General features: G+C 42.3%; 1 protein-coding gene across 1 annotated transcript in view; it reads left to right on the forward strand.

Annotated features, from left to right (window-relative positions):
- The window catches only part of TINAG (tubulointerstitial nephritis antigen), a gene marked incomplete at its 3' end in the record, with an annotated part of 264210 nt that extends 246604 nt beyond the window's left edge, over positions 1-17606 (forward strand). Inside the window, exons 10-11 of the mRNA XM_082250233.1 lie at positions 10430-10469; positions 17478-17606. Of these exons, the coding sequence (XP_082106359.1) occupies positions 10430-10469; positions 17478-17606 (169 nt within the window). The remainder of the gene's footprint in view (positions 1-10429; positions 10470-17477) is intronic.
- Between the last annotated feature and the right edge of the window lie 2018 nt (positions 17607-19624).

Here is a 19624-nt window from a genome sequence, read left to right on the forward strand (position 1 = left end):
TTGCAAGGGATTTTTTACATTCCTTAGATAATGTGATGAAAATTCACTTAACAAAGAATTCACAATCATGTGCAAGGAAAGTGAAAAGATAATTTTTGCTAGCCTACCTCATCTACTAGGCTAAATGAAATTTCCATTGCGAAGTGAAAATTTGCTTTGCAAAGGGAACAAGCTTTAATTCTTCAGTAAATCAGCCACAATGAAAACCGGGCACTATACAGTCATAGTGTTCATCTTTTTAACTGTTTCTCAACTGCTTTTATATTATGTTGGAACTTTACATTATGTTTTCCATGAAGAGGTGTTCTTAAAAACTGCATAAAATGAGTACAAGAGTCTTACTGACTGCAATTAAAAAGTATGACTGCAATAAAAAAAACTAGAATTCCGAACTTCAGAAAATTAAAATTGTTGTACTCCCCATAAAATCCCTTTCTTGGGGTTTTTTGTGGGACACATAATTTAGATCTAGATTTTTACTGCCATCTATGGGGGGGGGGGGGGAATATGGACACTGACAAGCATAAAAAAACCAAGCTGATATTATTCCTACCACACGCAGCATGTTTTGTAGCATTCAAAGCTGAGCGCAAGATCATAAATACAGAGGGCCTGCGTCACTCGAAGTCCAAGTAAGGGATTTTATAGTGAGTACACCATTTGTTTCTGTTTATTAGGGGCACAGGATTTTGAGTCATTTGGAATGTCTAAAAATGCTAACATGCCCACTAAAAAAAACAACTGAATAAATGGGGGACTTTCTGTAGCTCAAAAAACTGCCCCTTAAAAAAAGATCTCATGTCTAAAACTGTTATATGAGGTCTGAACATACAGCAGATAAAAGTTGAAAACTTTTACTAACTTGAGAATGTAATGACATAAAACCAGGAAACAGCCTTGCAAATATGGGAAACAGTTGCCTGATGCTGAAAAGCCAAAGAAACACTCCCAGATTGAGTAGAGGGTGCATTTAGAGGAAGATCAAATCCCTTTTTGGTTTGGAAACTTTGAACATTTTTTAATAAAGTCCCTGTAATCTTCCTACCATAGAAACTGCAGCGATAACCTCTTGCAGGGGCTGGGTGGTGACACAGAAAGGTTAGAATACATGAAATAGGGGCTGAGAGCAGAATTCTAGTTTGTAGGCCCTGGTAACTACCTTCTGTTCCCAGGCAACTGAGATTCTGTTTAACAAAGTGTCCACAAAGGCATCCTTTCAACCTGAAGGGGAGTTGTCTTTGGGTTTGGGGGATTTACAAGTCCATGGTTTGTGTCTGAACTGAGCTTTTGGCTTAAGTCTGGCCTTAGATGATGACATCTCAGAGTAGTGAAAGGAACTTTTCTTGGCCTCTTGTGAGTAAGAGTGAGTAACTCTTCACAGCTTGAGGCCTGGATAATGTTGTCCAGTGCAGCTCCAAAAAGACAATGGGCTCCATCCACAGAAGCATACAAAGGGGTTCAAGTAAATTCACAGAAGGAAATTAATAATTAAATGCATGCAGCAATTAAGAAGTGGCACAGGTGTGCAGTATTTAGGGATTGTAAAAATATAATAGCCAATTTTGAGTAGTCTATACCTTTTTAGATCAGTTTTCTCAACAGTAATGCATAGAAACTAAAATATGGAAATATGGAAATCACTGGGGTTTATTTTTCAAAGAAAAACCTTTTATCGTTTTGGATCGAGTGGAGGGGAATTAGAACACCTGTTAGATTTTTATTGCTGTCTGAGCCCCCCCCTTAGGGAGATTTACCATCTCTATATTTGTCCTATTTACAATTATCATTGAAAGTATTCCTTCTGCTCTGTGTTTTCGGGGTTACGGTCAGGAGGGTACTATGTTCCACATTTGGTGGCAATGCCCCAAGGTGCGACGTTTTTGGATTTGGGTGTATAACTTCATTTACACCTTAACGCAAGTTAACCTGACCAAGTCTCCACAGCAGGCCCTTTTGGGCCAGAAGGTGAATGCAGCCACGAAGACACAGAGACGGCTTATAACCTTTATTTTTACTGCAGCGAAAATTACGATTGCTAGATCTTGGAGATCTCCTGTCCTGCAGTTTGAGCAGCTGAGGCATAAATTGTCCTGGATAATGGTGAATGAACAACTGTCGGCTCAACTAGACGACAAAATGCACAAATTCGATAGAGTGTGGGAACCGTGGCTCAACTATCTAACCGGGACAGCTTGAGGGCTGTGCATTGGGGCCGGGGGCGGGGTGCGGGGCGCGGAGTTGGATCAACTCTTTCTTTCTATCGCTTCTTTTCCTTTCTTTCTTCACGTTTCCATTTCTCTCTACCTTTCTTCCTTGCCATCTTGTGTAGGCGTTTTTATTAGGTTTACTTGGTGGTGGCACATTGCTGCACACACATTTGTTTTGGCTCCAATGTGGCCTGAACATAACGGGCCGAGGGGAGGCTTACTCGGGCTGGCCTCGTATGCTCGCTTCTAGAGCTGTAGCATACTGTAGATCATGGCTATGGAGTTGTCATTTTACTGGTAACTCAGGGGATCACGCATGTATTGTTTTTTTTTTTTTCTGTTTCTGCTCAAATGCTGTATGGGTAATTGCTGTATTTCCTTTACTAGCCCCGGGGGCTATTGTAGCTTACTGCGGTGATGGCTTTAACACTGAACGATGTTTTCTGTTATTGTTTATGTGACGAGACCAATCTCGCCACTGGCCGTTGGAGAAGCCTGGTTGCTTGCCTCCTGCAATATGACTATGGACCTAGGGGCTTTTACCCCTTTAAGACTGTATTTGGGCATGAAAATGTGCCTGCGGTTGGTCAGAAAAGGACTTCCGTCTAACTTTTTAACCCCTGGAGGAATTTCTATGATTTTTGGTTATGTTTGCATTTGAAGTATGCTGATTCTGAAAATGTAAGTTTTATTTGAATGTGATGCATATTTTAGAATAAGTTATGAAAATGTTGCTTTTGGTCTGAGGTGGCTTTGCATTAACCTATTGTCGGGTGTGCCAAGTATTCCTGTTCCATTCTTACATGCTAATGACCTTGCATTGTTCTGGCCAGGTGGCTAGATAATTAGTTTAGTGTTATTTTGTGCCTGTTTACAAATCTATCTGCATATGCTAATGCAATGAGACTCACATTACCTGATAGTGTATATAATGTGTTTGTGTGGATTTAATAAACAGTTCTAAGTCAGACCACTGCTTGAACCTCACACGGAGCCTTGTCTCGTTCTTGGGGGGATTCACTGTATGCTGTTGGAGACTGATTGCTAGGAGTGTAAGCTGATGTATGCTTTTCCTGTTCGTCTGCTAGCAGCTATTCATGGGGTTCCAGGTTGGAGTGCTATTTTGTATCCAGTTCGGGAGTTTGGTGTCCTGCAAGTAGCTGTGCCTGTCTCTCAGAAAGGGGCGTATCGCCTAAACGGATTTTACCCCCTTGTCTGCTGAAACGGTCCGTTACAGTTTCTTATGTTGATGCTTTAAAATTTTTCCATAAAAACCATTGAAAATGAAAGTATTCCAAATTCTGAGTTGTCAACAGAAAAATAATAGAGGGGAAATCTTCCAATTGGACACAGATGGCCAAAAAAAAAACCTGACAAGGGTTATAATTCTTCCCCATTTTATCCATCCCACTGGATATCATACATAATATACATAGATAAAATACTGGAAGGTTTAATGAGATAAATACTGTGTTTTTTTAGTAGCCTTTTTTCTGAATTGCAAAAATGTGTTTGAAAAACGCTATGAGCTATTTTTCTGCAAATATAAAAGAGGAAAATACAGCTTTGTGAATGGAGCCCACTGTCCCTTTCAGAATATGTGCAACATAACCTTTTTACACGTCTGCTCTGTAGACCATATTTTTAACCAAAGAGTTTGTCTTGTGTTCACTAATAAGAAATTAGGGAAATAGGATGGGAAAATGTCCACTAACCTGCACAGTAGTGGAAGGTTGCCAGCATGAGATCTAAGTGCTCTATAAAATGTGGATCAGTGTGGAGGAGAGCTGGATCTTTTTTCCTAAGTTTAGTCCATTCCACTAATGTTTGATAGACTTACATCATAGCCATAGTAGGCTGCAAAGGTTGTTTATCCAAGGAATCCTTGAAGAATGGCACATCCTCTATAGGAATGGTCAGTGCTTTTCTAATTTGGGACACTGCCAGACTCATGGTGCAAACACCCCACTCCTAATAAAGGATTCCTTAAATGGGTATTTGGCTGAAAAACATAGGAAGCAAGATGTCTGGGAGTAGTTCATGCATTGGAAATCTTTTTGAAGTCTTAGGGCATCTAAAGGATCACAGACATGTCACAGCGCTAGTAGAAGATACAGGCTGTGCTTCCATTTTTAAGGTACCATGCTCTGTATTTGCAAGAGCTAAAATGGTATATCTAAGCCAGTGTGCTATGGCAGCTGCCTGTGACAGCATTAGTAGGTAAGGGTTTTTAAGTAAGTCCACAATACAATGTAAATCATAATAAAACCAAACAGTGACACCCAGTGAAAGTTCCGTATCTAAATGAAACTAACATCCAAAAATACATATATCCAATTGGGATGTAATCTCTGCTGAATCTCTGCTGGTATATTAATCTTCACACTACACCACATGTCAATTTTGTTACCACTTCCCCATGAGATCTGCACTCACCACAACTTGTTGCCTTACACTCTCGTGTTTGGAATTTATGCAATGTACCCTTTAGAGTGGTGGATATTCCAGTGGTGGTTCTTAATCATCCAGGGGATTCCATATATCTCCCATGTGTAAAACAAAGAACTCCAATAGTGCAATAATGTATAATGTATTAAAACATACATAATATCTTCACCCATTGCATTCACATGTAATACACTGTTAAATTGCATGTAAAATAGAGCCTTGTATAACATGATTCTGGCAGACTCAGTGTAAGAAATCCTGTGTCTCACCCGACCACTGTTCGCTGATGCTGAAACGTCACTTTCGGTGCTGCATGTAGCATCACTTCTGGTTGCCATGCAGCCACGTCCCATTGTGTTTCATCATTATGACTTGATCCTGGGATTCGCTGTGGGACATGGCTACCATTCTTATATATGCCCTCTTATGTAAATGATGGGACATCGGCGCAACCGATCACGCCGCGTCCCCTTGACCATGATATGCACAGCTCACACCGTACATAATATAACCTAAACCATCATAAAATCATAAAAATATCAATCTAAAATCACATACGCAGCCATAACTGGTTATCAGCTCCTGGATTAACTAATATTCTTTTGTGACCATGATTCGTCAAAATAATGCCAACCTAAAAACATTACATTTAGTCACCATACATAATATGTTAACCATATAGCAAGCTGGAAATATATATAGAACACTTAATAAACTAAAATGCATTTTAGTTTATAAAGTGTTTTATATATATTTTCAGCTTGCTATATACGTTTGACATGTGATGTGGTGTGAAGATTATTATAACAGCAGAGATTTAGAATGGATTACATCCCAATTGGATATATGTATTGTTGGATATTAATTTAATTTAGACACTGAACCTCAACTGAGTGTCACTCTTTTATTCTGATCTACATTGTATTGTGGACTTACTTATTATTTTTTGCACCACTTTTTACCACTATTTTTTAATAATTGTTGGAGTTTGGCTTTATTTTTGTTTACAATTAAAGTGGCATTTATTTCACATTGTTGATTTTGTTTTTTCTGTTACTGTGGTGCAGTTTTAGGATCAACAACCTAGACGGTTTCAGGCACTTTAGATCCTGAAAGACTCTTATCAGATAGAGCCTCTACAGCAGAAGGCAGAGAGGCCAATAAGGCTACAGGCAGGTTAAAAAATGATTCCAGAAGCAAGGCAATGGGGTCCAAAACAGAAAGGCACATACAGCAGTAAAAATGCCACAAAAGTTTTAATCTTTTTTTGTTTGTACTATAACATGTATTTGTTGCTCTACCATTCCATTGAGAGATTTCCCATAAGTTTCTGTCCCAATAACAATTTGTCACTGGGACAAGAACTGAAAGGACATCTCTAAAATAGGAACAAAGATTGCACATCTAAATGCAACAAAGTCAAAATTCATTATTTAAGTTTAGAAAGGGGTTATAACCTCTCTCAGGTTGTACAATCTTTAATAAGAAAGAGCAAAACCATGTAGTTACTTAATGTTCTAACAAGAAGCCAAACTGCATTCTAAGTTAAAAATATTTGTAACATGTTGAAAAGAAAATTATTTAGCATGGTTTAGTTTTTCGGTACAAAAACATAATATTTAGACCGCATTCACACTGAAGCGGCACGACTTCGGGGGCGACCTGTGAAGTCGCGTGCAGCGCGACTTGCACGGCCTTCATAAAATTAATGTCTATGCAAGTCGCTCCAGGTCGCCCTGAAATAGTACAGGACCCTTTTTCTAAGTTGGAGCGACTATTAGAACCGTTCCTGTACTACACTATGGACCGCGACGGTGCACGACTTGTCAGGCTGACCAAGTCGCCTAACAAGTCGTACTAGTGTGAATGGAGACTTGCATTTATGTATGAATAGTAGCATCTGCATTAAATGTCAGAAATTGCAGGTAGCAATCATTGCCAAGCTGTAGGTAAATCTGCATGAACATGGAACAGTTCACTATTTAGAAATCATATGCTGAGTGTGTCTTTTTTTTTGCCAATAAAATATTGAATTTGATGTATCTGTGAGCATGTTGAATGCAGTATTGTGATTAAGAGCAGTTTTAAAAGGTTCCAATTGCAAACAGATTTCATGCAGACCTCCAGAAAGGTGTCTGAACCTGAACTGCTGCTTTTATACTGCATTTTATGAAGAAGTAGCAACATGAATAAAAAAAATGAAAAAGAAAACCCTGCATTTTCCTCCTTGCTCTATAACATTTTATTCTTGTTTCATATTTTACTGATTTACAGGGGTGAACACATTTCTTTCATGGCACTTGGATTGTTTAGAGATATTTTTAATTTAGCATTCCCAGAAAACACAAAATTTACATTGTTATAATTGTATATAATCAAATAGGTTAATTATCATTATTTAGTTTTATTTACAGCATTACAAAATTAACTGATTAGAGCTGACATTATTTTTTATCTCCAAGTATAACTTATACTATTTTCACATTTGTAGAACATTGAGCAAATAATATACAGTAATTTCTTTCTGGGTATCTCAAAATAAAATTGCGGAACTTCAGTAAAGCTCCTGACAGATGTCAGTTAAAGGCTTGGTTATCTACATTTTCTAATATTAAGGTTCTTGAAATATCTCATGAAAAGTTATTGAATGTTTAATGGGAGGAATTTGTGCCATGTTTCTTTCAGTATGGTCTGTTAAAAGGTCCTACGCAGGATTCAAAAAGCACTGCTGCCAGTTTCGGTAGCTTTACCAAAGAATGTGGCAGATTTAGGTAGTTCTTTATAGTGCCACTTTGTCAAAGTGGCACTGTGACTTCAAAAGGAATTTACTCCACTTCATAGATAGCTAAACTTGAGGTAATTATACTAGCTGTAAGTGCCTGTCTCTGTACCTTGTTTAACAGGTGGCATGTTTGCCCCTGCTACACCTTCCCTTGCCCACCTTTTACTGGTTGCAAGGATGCTGTTGACTTCATGGTTGACATGCTGTCTATTGTCTATAGATCTACTGATTGTCTGCTGTCAATTACAAGGGGAGTAGACATGATTGGAAACTAGGAGCTCCCCCCACCCTGCTACAAAACTCCCTCGCTTCTATGCGGTTTGTGAGAAAGTTGTGGCAGTGAGGGAGCTCAGCTGCACTGAGGACAGAGTATGTGTATGGATAATCAGTCTCAGTAGACCTCCACATGACAAATGTTGGTGTTTGCCTCAGATTCACATACCTGTTCCCAACAGGTACATGGCCATTAGGCAGTCTGGCAAAGTCATGTTATTAAATAATCTTCTCTACATCTAGTAGTGAATCACATGTGTACATTTAACATAATAATAAAAATAAAGAGGACTAAGCATGAATGTGACAGTTACAAAAGTCATAAAAAATATAAACACAGAAATAATAGCTGGTAGCATGTGCAGCCCTGAGGATGAACATATTAATAAAGTTTACAGAGGGAGGCTTCTTTTTGTGAGCCCCCCTCTTGAAGTATAAATCCAGTTCCTGAAAGGCATATGGGCTGTTATCTTAAATATAATGTGCCCACATGTTGGTCTCTTGTTTTTAGGAATTTCATTCTTTATGTCTTGTGTGGAAAATCCATACAATTTATGCCACGGTCCAAGCTTTATTTTTATAAAAACTTGAAATAAAAAACAACAAAAATTGATATATGTATAAGCTGACTTTTGCCCTGATGAGAAGCTATCTATGGAATGTTGTTATGTACCTCAAGACCCTTCCTTTTCTCTTTGTACTGTTATATTATTTTCATATAATAAAACTTTTTCGGAAATAAAAAAAAAAACAACGAAAAATCCAACACATAGGTTAAAACCTACAGAGGACAATTTGGTGACTCAGCAGTGGAGCAGATGTTGGATATTCACTTATATCTAGGTGCATATTGCATGTGATATTTGTGCATATCAGATTTCGATTTTACACAGTCACATCATGCCTGTTATTACTTATTATTTGACCATCTGTTTGAAGCAATACAAATAAATGACCCTTTTTTTGTTATGTTAGCCATAGCCAACACATAATTAGCACTTAGCAAATTTTAAAATGAACCTTTTATGGGAGAAAAACTTGGGGGGGTTTACTAAAGCTGGAGCACTTAGAATCTGGTGCAGCTGTGCATGGTAGCCAATTAGCTTCTAACTTCAGCTTGTTCAATTAAGCTTTGACAGAAACCTGGAAACTGATTGATTTATATGCAGAGCTGCACCGGATTCTGTGCGCACCAGTTTTAGTAAATCTCCCCCACTGTTGTATTATTCCTAACGCCCGTTACTACATTCTAGTTACTTTGCTGTCATACAGACCTAGAACAGGTATGCAACTTGAAAGTTTCAGTAATATGGTTGTTCTAAATAGAGGAAGTGAACGTGTTTTAGAAAATTGAGAAGCTAAGAAATCTGCCTAGGAACTGAAATATCATGAAGCATGTCTTGAGATGTTTTTTAAAAAAATACTGTGTATATATATATATATATTATATATATATATATATATATATCAAACCAAAAAATCTTTTAGATCATTTTAGATATACAGTAGTGGGAAAAGGTTTAACACCCTGTCATTTTTTTTCTTTTTGCTGTCTGTGTCACATTGAGGAGATGTCCCTTCATTTCCTGTCTTATTGATACAACTAATCTTTCCAAAGGAGAGAGGAAAATGCTCTCTTTCATAGTTGTCCCTAGTGTAAGTAGCATCACTGGAAGATTTTATTCATTTTCGAGGGACAACTGTCCATTTTGGATTTTTACTAATTTTCAGTCCCAGTGACAGAGGTAAGTAGATCAGATAGTGAAGGTATATCTCCCTAGCAATGATAATGACAGCCAAAAACAAAAAAAAACTGGCAGGGGTTCTAACGCCACCCCCCCCCCCCCCCTATGGTTTTAGATGCTCTTTAACCCTCCTCTTATGTTAGAATTCCGTTACTATCCATGATGTTAGGGTCAGTTTTGACCCGTGTTTTAAATCAGCCATAAAATACCCTCTGAATAATTATTTATCATCAAATTTGTTTCTTTCCTCTTGGTTACCTTGTTAGGCTTCTTTATCCTTAAAAAGATTGGTTTTAATATTTTTGGTGTGACCCCTAGACCTTTCTTTTGATAGCATACCTCTCATTGTCAAATTGAAAAAACGGTAAAATAAAGTCAGCAACTCTGAAATGAATTTGTCCTATGTTTCTTCACTTTATTTAGAGAACCAGACAAGCAGGAAAAGAGATAGGCCCCTCCCTAACTACAGCTCACAGGGTTGATAGGGGATTGGCTGTCACTGTTACTAAGCAGAGAGAGTGTTTATGATTTCAGTTTTGGCACTTATTAGTGTCCTAAAATCCTATATTATAACTGGGTCAGAATTGACCCTAACACCATAAACGTCTTAATTTTCTCCACAGTATTTTATAATTTAGTGAAAAGGATTATTTTTCTATTACAGGTTCCTGACAAAGTAAAAAAATCTTGATGCAATAAACAAATTTATGTGATACTTATAGACATTCAAAACCTGAAAACGGGTCAGTTTTGACCCTAACACAAGAGGAGGGTTAAAACATATAGCATGTAGTACTTATAAAATGGGACTATGAAGAGAAATTAGATGATTGACCCTCTTGTTTATGACAATGCAAAATATATCATAGGCAAAGCAGAGCTAGTAATAGATACCCATAAAACAACTTGTTTGTTAACGTATTGATGTGTTAATAATTGTACAACTGAAATTTGTCACTCTGTGCTCATTCTAGGTGGGGGGCTCTAGGAAACTCAGAAAAGGATAAGTTCTGGGTAAGTTTAACCTGTCATAAAATTGATTACCTATTGTTTTACTTAATACACGATAAAGACAAAATGTATTCTTTAAAACTGTATGAGCATACATTCATGTTAAAAGCTGACATTAAAAAAAAAAAAAACATTCCTATAAAATTGTAGACACGTATTTTAGTAAAAAGCATTTGGAGAACATGCATTTATAAGCTCTATATTTTGATACCTAATGTTTTGTTTATACCAGCAAAGGTCATTGTCGAATATCCTCAGAGAATACGCAGAAAAATCATTAGAAATACAGTATCTCACAAAAGTGAGTACACCCCTCACATTTTTGTAAATATTTTATTATATCTTTTCATGTGACAACACTGAAGAAATTACACTTTGCTACAATGTAAAGTGGTGAGTGTACAGCTTGTATAACAGTGTAAATTTGCTGTCCCCTCAAAATAACTCAACACATAGCCATTAATGTCTAAACCACTGGCAACAAAAGTGAGTACACCCCTAAGTGAAAATGTCCAAATTGGGCCCAAAGTGTCAATATTTTGTGTGGCCACCATTATTTTACAACACTGCCTTAACCCTCTTGTGCACGTAGTTCACCAGATCTTCACAGTTTGCCACTGGAGCCCTCTTCCACTCCTCCATGATGACATCACGTAGCTGGTGGATGTTAGAGACCTTGCGCTCCTCCACCTTCAGTATGAGGATGCCCCACAGATACTTAATAGGATTTAGGGCTGGAGACATGCTTGGCCAGTCCATCACCTTTACCCTGAGCTTCTTTAGCAAGGCAGTGGTCATCTTGGGAGGTGTGTTTTTGGTCATTATCAGGTTGGAATACTGCCCTGTGGCCCAGTCTCTGACAGGAGGGGATCATACTTTGTTTTAGTATGTCACAGTACATGTTAGCATTCATGGTTCCCTCAATGAACTGTAGCTCCCGAGTGTCAGCAGCACTCATACAGCCCCAGACCATGACACTCCCACCACCATGCTTTTTTGTAGGCTAGACACACTTGTCTTTGCACTCCTCACCTGGTTGCCGTCACACACACTTGACACCATCTGAACCAAATAAGTTTATCTTGGACTTATCAAACCACAGGACATGGCTCCAGTAATCCATGTCCTTAAGATGCTTGTCTTCAGAAAACTCTTTGTGGGCTTTCTTGTACATCATCTTTGGAAGAAGCTTCCTTCTGGGATGACAGCGGTGCAGACCAATTTGATGCAGTGTGCGGCGTAGGGTCTGAGCACTGACAGGCTGAACCCCCCCACCACTTCAACCTCTGCAGCAATGCTGGAAGCACTCATACGTCTATTTCCCAAAGACAGCCTCTGGATATGACGCTGAGCATGTTCACTCAACTTCTTTGGTCGACCATGGTGAGGCCTGTTCTGAGCGGAACTTGTCCTGTTAAACCACTGTACGGTCTTGGCCACCATGCTGCAGCTCAGTTTCAGGGTCTTGGCAATCTTCTTATAGCCTAGGCCAGTGTTTCTCAACTCCGGTCCTCAGGGCACACTAACAGGGCAGGTTTGCAAGAAAACTAAAATACATCACAGGTTATATCATTTACTGCTCGGTGATTGCAGTATTCAAGTCTGCATCTCCCCAAGGTAATACTTAAAATCTGGCCTGTTAGTGTGCCCTGAGGACCGGAGTTGAGAAACACTGGCCTAGGCCATCTTTATGTAGAGCAACAATTCTTTTTTTCAGATCCTCAGAGAGTTCTTTGCCATGAGGTGCCATGTTGAACTTCCAGTGATTAGTATGCGAGAGTGAGAGCGATAACACCAAATTTAACACATCTGCTCCCCATTCACACATGAAACCTTGTAACACTAAGAGTCACATGACAACGGAGAGGGAAAATGGCTAATTGGGCCCAATTTGGACATTGTCACTTAGGGGTATACTCACTTTTGTTTCCAGGGGTTTAGACATTAATGGCTGTGAGTTGAGTTATTTTGAGCGGACAGCAAATTTACACTGTTATACAAGCTGTACACTGTAGTAGCAAAGTGGGCTTTCTTCAGTGTTGTCACATCAAAATATATCATAAAATATGTACATAAATGTGAGGGGTGTACTCACTTTTGTGAGATACTGTAATCTAAAATGCATCTTTGGCATTTGCCATTAGAGTTGAGCGAACACCTGGATGTCGGGGTTCAGCGGGTCCGGCCAAACTTGAAAAAAACGTCCGGGTTCGTGACCCGGACTTAACCCGAACTTTTCCCCCGATCCAGAACCCCATTGAAGTCAATGGAGACCCCGAACTTTTGAGCACTAAAATGGCTCTAAAACAAACATGGAAAGGGCTAGAGGGCTGCAAATGGCAGCAAAATCATCTTAAGAGCATGGCAAGTGCTCTGCAAACAAATGTGGATAGGGAAATAACTTAAAATAACAAAAAACAGAAAAATAAAAAATAATCATCTTGAATGATGTAGGAGGAGGACGAGGCCAATATGGAGTAGGAGGATGAGGTGGATATGGCGGTGGACATGGCGGTGTAGGTGGAAGCGGCGGCAGCAGCAGTGGAGGAGGATGAGGTAGCCAACAATGGTTTTTGTTTTTAATAAAAAACATTTAAATTAGGGTACACCCAAAAGAGTAAGAAAGATCAAATCCAACAATGGCTGGGTAAGGCCGGTATACATGTCTATTCTGCTGTTCATTTTAATGAACGTGTCCATATTGGCTCTGGACATGCGGCTGCGCTTGTCTGTGATAACGCCCCCAGCCGTGCTAAATACCCGTTCTGATAATACACTGGCTGCAGGGCAGGACAGCACCTCCAAGGCATAAAGGGCAAGCTCAGGCCATTTGCCCAACTTGGAGACCCAGAAGTTGAAGGGGGCAGACCCGTCATTCAGTACGTCTAGGCGTGTGCACACATACTGCTCCACCATGTTAGTGAATTGCTGCCTCCTGCTAAGACGTTCCATATCAGCTGGGGGTGCTGCTACTTGTTTTGGTGTGCTGACAAAGCTTTTCCACATTTCGGCCGTGCTAACCCTGCCTTCTGAGGTGCTGGCGGTGCCCTGGCTGCGTTGGCGACCTCTTTCTTCTCCTCCCCTGCTTTGGTCTTGTGCTTCCACTGTGCTCCTGCTGTCAGGTGAGAATGCCACCAGCACCGCGTCTTCCAGCGTGCGCTTGTACTCACGCATCTTCCGATCATGCTCCAGTGAGGGAATTAAGGAATGTCCTTGTAATGTTGATCCAGCAGGGTGGCCACCCAGTAATCAGCACAAGTTACTATGTGGAAAACTCGGCGGTCGCTGCAGAGACACTGCAGCATGTAATCACTCATGTGTGCCAGGCTGCCCAGAGGCAATGAAAATCTGTGCTCTGTGGGAGGTGTATCCTCTGTGTCCTCTGTATCCCCCCAGCCACGCACCAGTGAAGGCCATGAGCTGGCCTGGGTGCCACCCTGCTGTGAACATGGTTCCATATCCTCCTCCATCTCCTCCTCCTCATCCTTGTCATCCTCCAGAACTGTGCCCCTGCTGGACAATTGTGTCCCTGGCGTTTGTGGGTGCAGGAACCCACCCTCAGAGCCACTTGCGAATGACTGCCCTGAAAGCCTTGGAAATGATACCTCTTCATCCTCCTCCTCCTCCTCATTCTGTGCCACATCCTCTTCCATCATCGCCCAAAGTGTTTTTTCAAGAAGGCATAGAAGTGGGATAGTTAAGCTGAGAACGGCGTCATTGGCACTGGCCATGTTGGTGGAGTACTCGAAACAGCGCAAAAAGGCACACAGGTCTCGCATGGTGGCCCAGTTATTGGTGGTGAAGTGGTGCTGTCCCGCAGAGCGACTCACGTGTGCGTGCTGCAGCTGAAACTCCACTATGGCCTGCTGCTGCTCGCACAGTCTTTGCAGCATGTGCAAGGTGGAGTTCCAACTTGTGGGCACGTCACATATGAGTCAGTGAGCGGGAAGGCCGGAGTTACGCTGCAGCGCTGACAGGCGAGCAGCAGCAAGGTGAGAACGCCGAAAGTGCGCACAGACGGCCCGCATTTTCTGCAGCAGCTCTGACATATCGGGGTAATTTCTAAGGAACCTCTGCACCACCAAATTCAGCACATGCGCCAGGCAAGGGATGTGTGTCAAACCGGCTAGGCCCAGAGCTGCTACAAGATTTTGCCCATTATCGCACACCACAAGGCCAGGCTTGAGGCTCACTGGCAGCAACCACTCATCGGTCTGCAGTTCAATGCCCCTCCACAACTCCTGCGCGGTGTGTGTTTTTTTTTCACCCAAACAGGCAAGTTTTAAAACTGCCTGCTGCCGTTTACCCCTGGCTGTGTTGAAGTTGGTGGTGAAGATGTTACGCTGACTGGAAGAGGAGACGGTAGAGGATGAGGAAGCAGAGTAGGAGTAGGAGGAGTTAGGAACAGGAGGCAAGCTGAAGCGCCCTGCAATCCTCGGTGGTGGAAGGACATGCGCCAAACTGCTATCCGCCTCAGTCCCAGCCGCCACTGCATTTACCCAGTGTGCTGTTAGGGAGATACAACGTCCCTGACCGTGCTTACTGGTCCACATATCCGTAGTTAGGTGGACCTTGCCACAGATGGCGTTGCGCAGTGCACACCTTAATTTTGTCACCCACTTGCTTGTGCAGGGAAGGGATGGCTTGCCTAGAAAAGTAGTGGCGGCTGGGCACGACGTACTGTGGGACAGCCACCACCATAAGGCTTTTAAAACTCTGTGTCTCCACCAGCCGGAATGACAGCATTTCAAAGGTCAGGAATTCTGAAATGCTGGCATTCAGGGCCAGGGATTGCGGGTGGGACTTCAGCTTTCTATCTCCCAAACACTGGAGTGGAAGAGGAACACTTCCATGGGACACTGTGGAGATGGATGTTTGTGACCCAGGTGGTGGTGTTGCTGGTGGATCCTCTGTTTGCGGGGTTGCAGGTGCCGGTCTCACTACAGAGGTGGATGAAGAGGCCGAGACTGCAGCAGCAGAAGAGGAACCAGGAGGAGCCAGAGACCTTTCTTGGTTTTTGAGGTGTGCACTCCACTGCAGCTCATGCTTTGCACTTATATGCCTGGTCATGCAGGTTGTGCTCAGGTTGAGAAGGTTTATGCCTCGCTGCAGGCTCGGATTGCACAGCGTGCAAAGCACTTGTGTCCTGTCAGCAGCACATTATCTGAAGAACTGCCACGCTAAGGAACTCCTTTGAGCTGGCTTTGGTGTGCTCTGTCCCTTGCTGTGTTGGGCAGTAGCAGGCGTAGTGTCTAGGGCACGGCCACTCCGCTTTTGCACCCTGCTCCCTCTTCTGCTGTGCTGGTGGCTCTGTGCGACCACCGCCTGTGCTGGTGGCTCTGTATGACCACCGCCTCTTCCTCCAAACTACTCAGGTAACCTGCATGACGTTCATTTCATGTGGGGGGTCGAGGACCTCATCGTCCTCCACATCGTCTTCCACCCAGTCTGCATCCCTGCCCTCCTTGTCGGTCTCCACAATTTGGAATTCCGCAGCAGTTGGCACCTGTGTTTCATCATCATCCGAGACGTGCTGCAATGGTCCTCCCATGTACTCATCTGGAGACATAAGTGGTTGGGCATCGGTGCACTCAATCTCTTCCACTTCTGGGGCAGGGCTAGGTGGATGGCCCTGGGAAACCATGCTAACAGAGTCATCAAAAAGAAGAAGAGACTGCTGCATGACTGCTTAGCTGATTTGCAAGGGGGTGAGGTGAAAGATTGATGGACATCGGCTGCAGGTGCCAACTCTGACCTTTCAGCAGAAGACTGGGTGGGAGACAATATGAAGGAACTGGAGGCACTGTCAGCAACCCAATCTACTATCGCCTGTACTTGTTCTGGCCTCAACATTTGTAAAGGCACATTAGGCCCTGCCAAATACTGATGCAGGTTCTGTCGCCTACTCGCACCTGAGACAGGTGTTTCACCTGTGCGTGTAGCTGACCACATCCTCTCCTTGTAACAGGAGCTCCACCAGCAACACTACGACCCAGGCCACGCCCCTTATTTGACCTTCTCCTTATATTTATTGAATTTTGGATCTTTTCCTAAATGGGTTTTTATTGATAAGCGGAATACAACAGTATGCAAAGGGTGTATCTCACTGTACCATATGCAGACTAGGCCGCAATTATTATTTTTCCCCTAAATGGGTGTTTATTGCAATGCACAATATAACAGTATACAATGGGTGTATCTCACTGTAACATATGCAGACTAGGCCGCAATTTACTTTTTTTCCCCTAAATGGGTTTTTATTGCAAAGTGGAATACAACAGTATGCAATGGGTGTATCTCACTGTACTATATGCAGACTAGGCCGCAATTCACTTTTTTTCCCCCTAAATGGGTTTTTATTGCAAAGCAGAATACAACAACAGTATGCAACAGATCTAACAGTGCCAGTGTCTTGGTGCCAAAAACATGTCAGGCTAATTGAACACAGGATATGGCAATTTCACCAAGCAAAAATTATTTACCTAAGGGCTATCTCTGTTCAGGAAAGCACTTCACACAACTTTTATATTTGAAAAAGAGGATTACTAAAAATATTCATTAGGGAAAGGGGTTTTTTGACTGTTGAATCCCTGACCCAGTATGATGGCTTTCAATTTGCAGTTTTCTGGCTGCAATGCTGCTTGCAAAATGTTTTCACTTACTCAGTCATAGACCTAGATCAAGTAAACAGGTTAGAAGTTCTGGCGTCAATAACTGTACTCTTATTCTAGGCCAGTGACACCATACGTAATTAGCTAAGTGGTCAATATTAGATCCAGGCAGTTATCATCTTGAAAGCAGGTCTGAGAATTGTTGAATATGTAGTAATGCATATGTTGAGCATATCAGTAGGCTACAGTGAATATGACATACCCTTAATTTGCAAAACAAGTCTTAATTTTAAAATTTCTAACTTCTAGAAAAGTAAAAATTTGTTTTCATTATTATTATTATTATTATTATTATTATTATTATTATTATTATTATTATTATTATTATTATGTGTTTCAGATCGTTGCAAATTCTTGGGGAAACTCTTGGGGTGAAAATGGATATTTCAGAATTCATCGTGGAAAAAATGAGTGTGAAATTGAAAGTCTGATCATAGCGGCTTGGTGTCATGTTAATAACAATTTTTAATAATAAGATAATAGAGTTTTTGTAAGAACTTACCGTAAAACTCTCTCGGAGTCCTCCGACAATCGCAGTCGCTCATTAAGCCTTCACGATTGGGTAATGGCGCCCTCTGCAGGAGCAAGCTAGGCAGTTTGAAAGGTTAATAAAAAAACTTTCTACACTTAGACACACCTCCAGGGGCCCATCCCTCAGCCACTATTCTGACAAAGTTACTACTGTCATTCAGTTTTGTAGCAAGCAGTATCGGAAGGCAACAACCCCAAAATCCAAAGACAGAGGGACGGGGGGGGGGGGGGGGGCTGCGACTGTCTGAGGACTCAGAGAAAAGAGTTTTACGGTAAGTTCTTACCAAAACTCTACTTTCTCTTACGTCCTCCGACAGTCACAGCCACTCATTAAGCCTTCACGAGTGGGACGTCCCAAAGCAGTGCAGGTGTGAGGGTTGGGAAGACGCAACCTACCAAAAAGGCAACGTATCAACCAGGCCAGACAGGGCAACAAAAGCTCAACAGGAGGTAACCCTGAATAAGAAAAAAAAACCCACCAGGAAGAGACCAAAAAAAAAATAAAACACGTCTCTTCAAACAACCGCCGCACTCAAATCCTTGCGACCAAAGAAAGCATCCGAGGATGCTATCATATCAAGTTTGTAAAATCTTGTGAAAGTGTGCACAGACGACCAGGTCGCCACTTTGCACACCTGAGCCACAGAAGCCTGATGGCGAAATGCCCAAGAGGCACTGACAGCTCTAGGAGAATGTGCCCTGACAGGGAAAGGAGGAACCTGACCCTTGATTGAATAGGCCTGAACAATCATCTGTCTGATCCATTTAGAAATGGTTGCCACAGACGCAGCCAAACCCTTCCGAGGTCCCTCAAGAAAGAACAAACAGGGAATCAGACTTCCGGAAAGACTACACCTCCAAGGAATGTAAGGCAAATTCCTTGGGATGCTTGGGTTTCGCACAAAGCGAAGGCAAGACAACATCTTCGTTGAGGTGGAAAGCAGATACCACCTTGGGAAGAAAAGATGGATTGGGTCTCAAGACCACTTTGTCCCTATGAACATCCAGAAAAGGCGAGCGGCAAAACAGAGCCGCCAAATCAGACACTCTATGTGAACAGAGGTGACAGCCACCAGAGAAGCAACTTTCTGGGACAACACCGGCAGAGATATTTCTCTGATGTGTCAATGTTTTTCAAGGGAGGCCATTGCAAAACAGACAAAACCAAGTTCAGGTCCCATGGAGGCAAAGGAGCCTTCCTCGGGGGAGCCAGATGTCGCACCCCCTGAATAAAGGTGTGAATCAAGGAATTAGTCGCCAAGGAAAGCTGGAAAAGAATGGCCAAGGCCGACAACTGACCTTTAATCGTGGCCAGCGCCTTCCTGTAGGAAGGCCAAAACCCTCGCCACCGAAAAGGAGCAGGGATGAAACCCTTGCAACTCGCACCATCCAATATACACCTTCCAAGTGCGATGGTAAATTTTTCTAGAGGTAGCTTTCCAAGCCTTCAATAAGGTAGGAATGACAGCACTTGGGAGACCCTTGTCTCACAAGACTTGGCTTTCAATAGCCATGCCGTCAAAGCCAGTGACTGTAAAGAAGGATTGAAGATCGGCCCTTGAGACAGTAGATCGTCTTTCAGCGGAAGCCACCAGGGAGGCTCGACGACCATCTGCATGATGTCTGCGTACCAAGATCATCGTCGAGTCTGGGGCCACCACAATGACCTGCACCCGTTCCGGCGCCAACCTGCAGAGGAACCTGGATAACAGTTGAATCAGAGGGAAGGCATAAATCAGCCAGGGCACCATTAATGCGTCCGTGGTGTCCGCCAGAGGATCGCGGGTTGCGGCCACGAACCTTCCAACCTTTTTGTTGAGAGGGGATGCGAACATATCCACATCTGGAGTCCCCCACCAGGCACACAGGAGGCGAAACACCTCCGGATGTAGGGACCATTCTCCCTGGTCCAGGGTCTGGCGACTCAGGTAGTCTGCCTGCCAGTTTTCCACACCC

Source organism: Pelophylax lessonae (assembly GCF_965119305.1).
Source record: "Pelophylax lessonae genome assembly, chromosome: 3".
NCBI lineage: Eukaryota > Metazoa > Chordata > Amphibia > Anura > Ranidae > Pelophylax > Pelophylax lessonae.